Source organism: Sinohyriopsis cumingii, chromosome 17 (assembly GCF_028554795.1).
Source record: "Sinohyriopsis cumingii isolate HCF-2022 chromosome 17, ASM2855479v2, whole genome shotgun sequence".
In the NCBI taxonomy this organism is placed as follows: domain Eukaryota; kingdom Metazoa; phylum Mollusca; class Bivalvia; order Unionida; family Unionidae; genus Sinohyriopsis; species Sinohyriopsis cumingii.
Window position 1 is genome coordinate 96,992,378 of NC_142977.1, and position 12,095 is coordinate 97,004,472.

Consider the following 12,095-nt stretch of genomic DNA (forward strand, 5'->3'; position numbering starts at 1 on the left):
ACATTGCTAAAAAGACTGTTTGAATTCGGATGAGATACAAGCTGGGATAGAACAACCTTTTCTAAGATTTTTTTATATGAATGGGAGATTCGAAACTGGTCGGTAGTTCTTTAAATCGTTATGGTCTAGTGTTGGTTTCTTCAGCAGAGGCTTTACAATGGCAGTTTTGAAAAATGATGGGAATTCCCCTGATGAGAGAGAGGTATTAATAACATCAGTTAGTGAAGGAAATACTGGATCTAAGCACTCAAGCAGCAGTGCTGTTGGAATTGGATCAAGTTTACATGACTTTGGTGCACTCTTCATCAGGATTGTACGTACGAAATCCATAGAGACAGGTTCAAATGCTGCTAATGGTTGCCGCTCAAATTCTATATCCCAACTGTATGGTGACGACGAGTCAATTGAAATTAGTATATATTTGTATATATTCATTAGTTTTTATCAAACATTATATCAGTAAAAATATGAAATATTTATATAAAATCAGAGAAGATAAAACAACAAATACATAAATCTGCTAAACGTGCAGCACTACCTATAAAGATTTTTATTCGTTGACGGGCGAAATAGATTAAGAATTGTAAAACGGGTGATAACTGAGAAATGACGATACACTCAATCAGTCGCAAACAACGTAGCATTTATTTCAAACCTGTTTAATATATTTTGAATAAATCTTGTTTATTTGAAAGAAAAACATCTATTCTGCATCATATGATATATTAAAAATCTATGGTGATTAATCAAAAAGAAATATTGAACTTGAAAACTTATGTATGTCAATTCTTCGTTGCCTGCTCTAACCCCAGCCTCCAGCCCCAGATTCCTGCTTTTATGAAACAACGAGCTCCTCGTTGGATACTGCATTTTGCTAAACGTTTGCTGAGCCTGCAGTTAAACAGTCAGCAACATTTGTCTTACAAAAGTGCCTCCGTTTGCTAGTTCATTTACAATGCCACTCTGTAATGAGCTTCAGTTACGAGTTCAGCTCTATCCTGTTATTACGATGAAGCGTGTTTCGTATCGATCCGGTGCTTCTTTAGAGGTCTTTGAATTTCAGAAGTCATGCAGAAAATGAACATAGTTTAGATTCCTTACCTTTCCTTAAAATAAAAATGTAAAATTAAACACTGTGCTGACATAGGAAGCAAAATATGAACCATGTACATTCTTATCGTTCTAATGTCTCTTTTGCAAAGCGATTTGGGGAACTGGTTTTCATAAATTGAACCTATTAAATCTGCCCGTGTGTGCTACGCCAAAATAGTATTAAATATTACATGACACAGGGGAATACTTAGGAAAACATGTGCGTGGAACGTCAAATCGGATGCCATATTACACAAGTCAATGTTTTCACAACAATGCTTCTCGACACAACCCCTGGAGTTAAACAGCTCCGATGTACAATTTTCAAAGTCATTCTTGCTTTCGCAGTTCGATGCACAACCCCGTACAGTAGAAAAATACTTCCGCTTGTCTGTTGGGCTGTACATTTCGAAACGGACTTTCTGAATTGAAAAAGAAAGAAAGAAAATAATAGTTTAATATATTATTTGTATTAAAAAATAAGTTTAATTCTAATCTTCAATTTGATTATATGAATCAATAGCCCAGCAACGTTTGGATTGTGTTTTTAAGACAAATATTCCATAACATGTACATGATGATAGCATTATTTGAAATGAAATTGTACTTGGATATTTTAAGAGGCCATCTTTATGATATTTCCACAGTATAATTTTAAAAAGGTTGTAATACACATACATTATTTACATATGTAAATTTATTGATGACAAAAATAACATCTACTTCGCCTTTAAGTACATGTTACTGTGCTTATGGTATAACAAAGTGTTTATTGTGTACTACAAAATACAGAAGATTACAGAAGTCATTTGAAGGAGGGGTACGCTTTGAAAAATTATTACAACCTATCATGTCCATTGTTAAATCCTCGACACCCACATATTTATTGTCATTGTATTGTCGCATAATTCTTCGGCAGATCTGGAACTAAGTAATTTGATACGAGCGATCAGTAGAACAAGCAGGACAGACGCTAATCTGCCGGCGCATAATGGGACTGTAGATCAGGGTTTATGTTGATTGCAGCTGGATTAGATCTAAAAGCGAGTAATACGGTCTGTTTAGCGTGGACATGTCATATTCGGCTTGCATGTAGAGACGCGATTTGATTGTTTTATACTCGGTATATCGATTGACTTGGGTTTGGTTTTTGGTGTTTTATGGCACATCAACACGCATGTGTTATTTAGTGCCAAGGCAATAAAAATAGAGTGCCAAGCCAATATGAACTGAGTGCCTTGCCTGACCCGAACTAACCAAATGGGATGATTCAAAGTCGCACCCTTTCGGCCTGGTAACAAATGGGTCACCACAGCTCTTCACGTCGATTGGTGAAATTACTGTAATCTTAAAAGTTCGTCTTACTTCACGAAAGAACACTTGTATTCGAACTATCCCAGCTACAATTCAAACACTGCACGTCATTTCAGACCGAACTTTAGATTATCTCCCCTATGCAGCTTTCGGACGATTTAGGGATTTTCTAAGCTTGTACAGAAAGAAAAGAGAATAAAAATATACAAATTCGTAAAGACTTGTTTTATCATTTCTAAATGTGTATATCTATTCCTTCGCTATTTAAATAAATCCGTAGATTGTTCTCAGCTAGGAAACTCGAAACTCGAAATTCGAGATACAGGAACATATTCGTGATAACTAATATCAGTGGATATTTAGGGTAAACTACAACATCACAAATCGCAATGAAGTTGGAGAAACCTAATGAAATTGTAACCGGGTATTTCAGACTTGTATGATGGGTTATAACCTATACAATTCGAAACATTCTTTGAAAATAAAACTAAAAACAAATTTCCATATTAGGGTACTACATCTTTACATTTACAGTAGAATTTTATTTGAGCTGAGAACACGTGTAATTTGACCAGTGGTGACTTCAAAATCCTTGATACATGATTGGGAACGGTCTGCGGAATTAACACTGGGTTTACAATTTCAAAACAGAAGATGGAGCTAGCGGATGAGGTGATTTTCCATAAATTTGAAATAACTTGCAAATTATACGACGTATTTATCAGAGGATTATTGTGAGTGACCGCTGTCCAAAGTGCCAATATATGTCAAATGGGAGTTGGAACCCCATTAATATCTATATGAGACGGATACGTATGTCTTCCGGATCATACCTATTAGCATGTATATGGAGCAAACAAATATGTCTTCCGGACAAATCTCTGTCTGTCTGTCTTTCTGTCTCTTTCTCTGTCTGTCTGTCTGTCTGTCTGTCTGTCTGTCTCTCTCTCTCTCTCTCTCTCTCTCTCTCTCTCTCCTGGAGCGATGAAGAGGTCCGTTATACAACTAACATTGTCCCCTCTGTCTATTTTTCGACAGGAACTTGATCCTACGGAAACGTGTTTGAACAATGCGTGGGAACACTATAGTTTCAGACCACAAATATATAATATTGTTAAGCTCTACCTTGGATTACACATCTTAATACGGTACATAAATAAATGTTTGGAAAATACATTACTTTTTAGAGAAATAATAATGATATTAAAATAGTTCATGGTCAGCAAAACTGTATAATGATGGTCAAATTATATATATATATATATATATATATATATATATATATATATATATATATATATATATATATATATATAGAGAGAGAGAGAGAGAGAGAGAGAGAGAGAGAGAGAGAGAGAGAGAGAGAGAGATTATTCTTTTATGACTCCTTTTAACTCTTAATCGAGGCTGTGACCAAAAGTAGAAAAAACGTTGTTTCTCTATGTCGGAAAACCACAACATCTGCATTCAAAGGGTGAAGAAGGACAGATTGTACACTAACTTTATTCAAGGCCTAAATTAAGAAACAAAAGGGTTTCTGGCTCTGTTTTAGATAGAAACACACGATACATATATTGGTACCACATTGGTTCTCGACAGAACCGACCGTTAATGACAACTCATAATGTTCAAGTATATCCCAAATATGCATTTGTCGACCCGTTATATTGTTTAAGTCTTTTAAACTAGAAATATCCACTGAAAAATTAGGTTTAGAAGGTTCAAACCTTCTCATGTGAAACGAACGGAATCATAAGTATTATAAAACATTTAGAAAAATCTCCAATTATCTGGGTCAAACAAATGCTGACGGTAAGACCCTTTTAGTTTTGTTTTAAAAAGTTATGTAAAAGCTCCCTTTAAGGGTTATTAAGTAACGTAGACAGTTTATTGTAAAAGAGATTGTGCAAATAAAAATGATGGGTACAGTCAGTTCGCAAAGTAATAAATTGATTTCTTGATAGAGATTTTGCTTAATGTAGCAAGTATTGTACTGGCAACCGCCACTGTCGACAATACTGCTTAGTATTGGCAACCGCTAATTTTGACAATATTCCTTAGTATTGGCAATCGCCACTTTTGACAATATTCCTTAGTATCGGCAACCGTCAGTGTTGAAAATGATGCGTAGTATAATTATCAATTTGTTATACAAGTATCGAATATTCTCCCGGTATTCACCTGACAAGACTGCCCGATACTACATATTTTTTTGCTGGCCTTGTAGTTGTCAGATGGGTCGTTAGCACAGTCGTCTGAAATACACTGCCAGCAGATCAGGGAATCAGCAGACTCTGAAAGGCAAAGAGTGTAAATAAAAATTATTCTCGAATATAGAGTAGTTTGTTGATTTCAGTCTCGTAACGATTCAGAAACTTACAATACAATCCTCTTAAGGAGCCAGAATATGTAAATGAAAATGTATACATATACGTTTATGCAATAATTAAAAGACGTAAGTATTAACACGGTAGCATTCACTCTAAAATTAATGCATGCTACTAGCATCGCTCTGAAGAATGCTATTTTGGAATTTTAAGTTTTATTATTATCAAAATTAGCGTATATTTAGAACCCGAAAAGATGATAATAAATATATTCAATAGTCTATTAAAGTTTTAGATGATTCATATATATATATATATATATATATATATATATATATATATATATATATATATATATATATATATATATATATATATATATCTGTGTGTGTGTGTGTGTAGTCACTGTATTGCTGTAAAATATTCAGATATATCAACTGTTACCAAGAAGGGGGTGGGGTGGAGAACGGTGTGTAGAATGGGTAGACTTGACTATGTTAGGTGGAGTGTTTTGCACATTGGATTATATCTATCCAATAGCATATATAGAGTTTATACAATTTACCATTTATAGGGTAATTACTGTAAGCAATATGATATTTCCAAGTTGTGTTTTGAGACATTATGATTCAGATATGATGACTTGTGGCTGATAGTAAAAAAGATAACTCCTGTTAGGCATCTTAAATTAATATTTGTTTAGATTTTCTTAAAGAAAGCTCAGATATTTAAATGTTGCCTGCAATTCACAATTGCTATATAGGTGAACATGAACTTGCAATATAATTTAATATTCACTAATGTAATCTTTGGCAAGCAGAACTATGTATATTGCTTACTTATGCATTGAACTACTATTCCTAGGGCTCTCAATAAAAGCAAGGGTGGATATAGGACACACGGTACTAATGATATGGAAAAATGGGAACCAGCCTGGAAATGGGTGAAGATAAAATAGAGTATATATGGATTTGGCTGACCAGGATTGCTTGATAATGTAAATTATTATTTTTTAGGAGAAAATCTTTTGCGAAATTGTTTTATTGATGGAATTTCAGTCATGTAACAGTCTTGAGTTTGGAATACTCATTACTGAAATTAGCTCTTGATTCTTTACGTCCTCAACATAGGCTGTATTCTTGTCACTGATATTATTCTTATCATGTGTAATAAAATCAGGTTCCGTGGAGGTATATACACTGATGTTATTACTATCATGTGTAATAAAATCAGGTTCCGTGGAGGTATAGACACTGATGTTATTGCGATCATGTGTAATAAATTCATGTCTTGCTGAGGTATAGACACTGATGTTATTACTATCATGTGTAATAAACTTAGGTTCTGTGGAGGTATAGAAACTGATATTATTACCAGCATGTGTAATAAAATCAGGTTCTATGGAGGTATATACACTGATGGTATTACCATCATGTGTAATACAATCAGGTTATGTGGAAGTGTATACACTGATGTTTCCACCGATAATAAAGGTGTGCTTTTGGATACATGACTATAATGATCCGATTCGTTTTCAGTAATGGTAAACAAGTTTTCTTCTGCATGTATTGATGGGTGTTCATGTAACATATATACTACATCAACATTTAGGTCTTTCGGAAGTGCCGTACACAAGGGGAGAATGTCAACCAGACATGGGTGTTCATGTAGCATATATACTACATCAACATTTAGGTCTTTCTGAAGTGCTGTACACATGGGGAGAATGTCAACCAGACATGGGTGTTCATGTAACATATATACTACATCAACATTTAGGTCTTTCTGAAGTGCTGTACACATGGGGAGAATGTCAACCAGACATGGGTGTTCATGTAGCATATATACTACATAAACATTTAGGTCTTTCTGAAGTGCTGTACACAAGGGGTGAATGTCAACCAGACATGGGTGTTCATGTAGCATATATACTACATAAACATTTAGGTCTTTCTGAAGTGCTGTACACAAGGGGTGAATATCAACCAGACATGGGTGTTCATGTAGCATATATACTACATCAACATTTAGGTCTTTCTGAACTGCTGTACACATGGGGAGAATGTCAACCAGACATGGGTGTTCATGTAGCATATATACTACATAAACATTTAGGTCTTTCTGAAGTGCTGTACACAAGGGGTGAATGTCAACCAGACATGGGTGTTCATGTAGCATATATACTACATCAACATTTAGGTCTTTCTGAAGTGCTGTACACAAGGGGAGAATGTCAACCAGACATGGGTGTTCATGTAGCATATATACTACATCAACATTTAGGTCTTTCTGAAGTGCTGTACACAAGGGGTGAATGTCAACCAGACATGGGTGTTCATGTGACATATATACTACATCAACATTTAGGTCTTTCTGAAGTGCTGTACACAAGGGGAGAATGTCAACTAGACATGGGTGTTCATGTAGCATATATACTACATCAACATTTAGGTCTTTCTGAAGTGCTGTACACAAGGGGTGAATGTCAACCAGACATGGGTGTTCATGTAACATATATACTACATCAACATTTAGGTCTTTCTGAAGTGTTGACCACAAGGGGTGAATGTCAACCAGACATGGGTGTTCATGTAACATATATACTACATCAACATTTAGGTCTTCCTGAAGTGTTGACCACAAGGGGAAATTGTCAACCAGACGTTCATGTACATATATACTACATCAACATTTAGGTCTTTCTGAAGTGTTGTACACAAGGGGTGAATGTCAACCAGACATGGGTGTTCATGTAACATATATACTACATCAACATTTAGGTCTTTCTGAAGCGTTGACCACAAGGGGAAATTGTCAACCAGACGTTCATGTACATATATACTACATCAACATTTAGGTCTTTCTGAAGTGTTGTACACAAAGGGTGAATGTCAACCAGACATGGGTGTTCATGTAACATATATACTACATCAACATTTAGGTCTTTCTGAAGTGCTGTACACAAGGGGAGAATGTCAACCAGACATGGGTGTTCATGTAACATATATACTACATCAACATTTAGGTCTTTCTGAAGTGTTGTACACATGGGAAGAATGTCAACCAGACATGTGTGTTCATGTAATACTACATCAACATTTAGGTCTTTCTGAAGTGTTGTACACAAAGGGTGAATGTCAACCAGACATGGGTGTTCATGTAGCATATATACTACATCAACATTTAGGTCTTTCTGAAGTGCTGTACACAAAGGCAAATTGTCAACCAGACATGGGTGTTCATGTAACATATATACTACATCAACATTTAGGTCTTTCTGAAGTGCTGTACACAAGGGGTGAATGTCAACCAGACATGGGTGTTCATGTAACATATATACTACATCAACATTTAGGTCTTCTTGAAGTGTTGACCACAAGGGGAGAATGTCAACCAGACGTTCATGTACATATATACTACATCAACATTTAAGTCTTTCTGAAGTGCTATACACAAGGCGAGAATGTCAACCAGACAATCTTTGTATATACTCTCAAGTTCGTAGATATGCCTTACATGTAGAAACAGCATCACCCTCCAGAATAACGTTTTACATTAAGATCATTATCTCCTTTGCTTATGAGAGACAATTTTTGTCATGTACCCAAGTCTCGACCAGTGAATAAACATCAAAATCACGCATACAGTTGATGATATCACTACAGTCTCTATTAGTCTTTTTACTAGATAGCTTTCTTGTTAAACCTGAAATATTCCAGACGCAGACCTTAATTTCACAAATTCCATCGTGTACCACATGCCAAAAATGGCCTCGGCCAGACCCTATTTATCGTTTATACGTAGGATATCATACAGTGTATCATGAAACACACGAGTGCTGTGTTTCACTAGTCTGTCATATTTTAAGAAGGCTGTTTTACCATCGCTGAGTGCCTAGATGAAGAATAGAGAGCTCTTCGTGCCCCACTCTTTCTGGTAGTAGTAGTAGTAATAGTAATACTGTTACTACTACTACTACTACTACTACAATACTACTACTACTACTAATAAATACATTAATTATTTAAATAATAAATAAATACATAAATAAATAAAATTTAATTAATTAATTAGCATTTTTAAACATATGCATCAAGATTAAGGTAGTGAATTATTTATGCCATAAATAGCATTTAGAATCAGCATTTTCAAATTGAATGTGTTATATCATTAATAAATAACAATGAAATATTGAAATCTGCTACTGTAACACCACAATACTGATATGAAAACTTCAATAAACATATGATCTAAAACACTCTATTTGACCTTGTTATTTCAATGAAACGTATTCATGATATTAAATATATTCTAAATGTATTTATAAAATGCACGAATATTTTACTGGTTATGATTAAAATTAGTTGTAAAAATAATTAAAACTGAGGGAGTGTAATTAAGAAAGGGAAGGAAAGGAAATAAAAGTTCAAAAACAAAATAGTAATAATGATGACCGCAAAAATCGGCAGTACTCCAAATATTGGTAACAAAAATCACTTTCGTTTACAAGCAATATTACAAATTGAAAGCAGTTTTTGGTATTACAACATTACATTGAGCTGAGATTAGAGGGACAAGAATTCATCCGAACGATTTGGAGCGGTATTTTTCTGTGGTGTAATCTAATTCTGGAGACAACTGGCTAATGAGGACAACTGTCGACCCCATTAACCACAAAGAGATGATTTTCCATCAGCAAACTCATTCATCCGCAACTATGGTGGTGTTTATGTGCTCACAAGGCGTGAGTCCATTCGTTTGAAGAACTCTCGTCTTCATACTTGAAGAGCACCATTCTTTATTCTCACCGGTTTCCCGAATTTGCAACTCCTGCGTAAAAAAAGTAGTTACTGCAGCGATTTATTGCTCTTCTCTGCCGCTGAGCAATAACGATGTTTTTACTAATCGTCAGACAGCATATGCTAATAAATGTTGCTGGTGTACACATTTTGTTGTTTTGTTATCATAATCAATCTACATCAAAGAAAACCATGCATTTGCACGCTAATCCAAGCTCGTAATTAGAGACAGCCCGTGTCACAATGTTTAACAAAAGTAAACTGCACTTCGTTTCTTTGTACGTATGAACATGAATTAGCTGTCTCAAATATCAAAACAGGGAAGTCGATAACACATGTCTAGTTCCCACGTAGAAAACTGTTATGTTGCTATTACGAGTATAGATTAATTCAGTGTACCAGAGCTAATTAGGACATGTTTTTTGCTGGTGCTGGTGAGGGAATCTTTAACGCGAATACTTCTCATTTTTTCTCGGTTACTAAGATACAAATCATTGATAATTTACTTACTTTCCAAGCAAAATAAGTCCTTTATGTTGGATGGCCAGGGATGCATTATCTGCATTAAGATTTTAGATTTTTTTTTAGTATTATCAGCCAACAAGTGTGTCGAAAGAAAAAATGTATCACTAACATTAAAAGTGTTGCTTTTGTATAAAGATATAGTCAAATGACAGTTATCACAAAAAGCGAATCGAAGAACATAATGAACATTATAGCATTGGGATCAAATGGAAGAGCTAACAAAATAAGTTACTGTCATGGAAACTAAGTAGATAAAACAGTAATATTCTTCTACAGATAATTCCGATGTTAGTGTCGAGAATCATACAACTGTCTTTGATTGTTAAATAAAATTGCCTGGTAGATGCCAACACTTGCTCTCTGAATACTTTCTAGCTTAAAATCCTCATCAGAAATCTCAGAGGGTTAGAACACACACACAGACACACAGACACATACTGACACACAGACACATACACACTGACACACACAACGTATATATATATATATATATATATATATATATATATATATATATATATATATATATATATATATATATATATATATATATATATATATATATGTGTGTGTGTGTGTGTGTGTGTGTGTGTGTGTGTGTGTGTGTGTGTAACGATTTTCGCTCGCGTAAGGACATTTATGGGAAGTGTGATTAGGTGTACAATTTCCCGCCAGATCGGTCGTGCAACGCGCTGTCAAGGGACAATATATTTAAAGTTTTTGATCACGTGTTTTACCCAGCCATCGCACATTATGTTTACCAGTTGGTTCCGTATCACTGGATTTTATGATTACCAGTTGATTCCGTATCAGTGGCCCGTGTTTACCACTTGGTTCCTTACGTTTTACGTTTGCTACGAGTTTCATGCTTGGCGTACTGGGTTCCGCACCTCACTACTTGACACTTGATTAGTCATTTATGCTTTCTGCTTCCACCACTTCCCTCCATGTCAATGGGCTATTGCCCAGCTCGTTTTACTATCGGACGTCACGCCGACTGAGAAGAATCAAATAGTCAAAGACAAGAAGGCTGAAGCCCCACACAAAAAAGAGAGAAAAGTATAATACAGACCCAAAGGACAGTAACAAAGAAGATGGCAAGAAAAATGTAAATGAAAATGAAGATGACCATGACCCTGAGCAAGACAGAATTGATGACGACAATGAAGATGACGTAAACAACATGATTGATCTAACGGAAACGGACACATAAATAGACACAGAACAAGAAACTGGAATAACGAAGACACACGACAGAACAGAATTTGCTGAAACTGAATCCTCGGATGGATCTGAAAACAGAACTGATGGGGGGCTGGTGCCCCCTGCAACATAATTCATTAAAATAAATCACTAGTTTAAAAAAAACTGTATTATTATTATTATTCTTATTCTTATTATTATCATTATTATTAATTTTAAAAATAAAACCTTGATAATGATAAGTAAGAATGCGGCCATCTGAAAATGGAAGGAACAAACTTCCGAATAGCTTCAATCAATACAAATGGATTAGGTAGGGAGAACATACTGAAACTAATAGAACTAACTGATTACGATGTTGTTTAATCCAAGAAGCACATAATAATTTTTCAAAGGATTTAATATCCATAGTAGAATAAGGAAAAAATGGATGCTATATTTATTTTAAATAATAATAAAGGGTGAGGTTGCGACTATCATGACAATAGAAGGGGAATCAATTGCGAAAGAGTAGAAGGAGATGATTTTATTGGAAGAATGATTCATATTATGTTAGAGAAAATACATATCATTAATGTATATTTCTCAGCAACTAAATATCAAAGACAGGAACTTGCTCAAAATTTATATAAATATTTAAACGATTTTAGAATGGACACACTAATAATGTGACGTGTGTGACTTTAACTGGGTGGGTGACAATATATATATATATAATCGGAGAATTAACGACAAGTGACATTAGTGAAAACGGGTAATAGAAAATTTATTAAAGAAACACAAATTAATATATATATATATATATATATATATATATATATATATATATATATAT

At 34.6% G+C, this 12,095-nt stretch overlaps 1 protein-coding gene across 6 annotated transcripts in view; it reads right to left on the minus strand.

Annotated features, from left to right (window-relative positions):
- Positions 1-622: 622 nt before the first annotated feature.
- The window catches only part of LOC149779494 (uncharacterized), a 30,029-nt gene continuing 18,556 nt past the window's right edge, over positions 623-12,095 (minus strand). For all 6 annotated transcript variants that reach the window (XM_089940183.1, XM_089940180.1, XM_089940182.1 and 3 more), the window contains exons 3-4: positions 4,588-4,700; positions 623-1,514 (exon numbers count right to left, since the gene is read on the minus strand). In XM_089940183.1, coding sequence (XP_089796309.1) covers positions 1,257-1,514; positions 4,588-4,700 — 371 coding nt within the window. In that variant the 3' untranslated portion in view covers positions 623-1,256. The remainder of the gene's footprint in view (positions 1,515-4,587; positions 4,701-12,095) is intronic.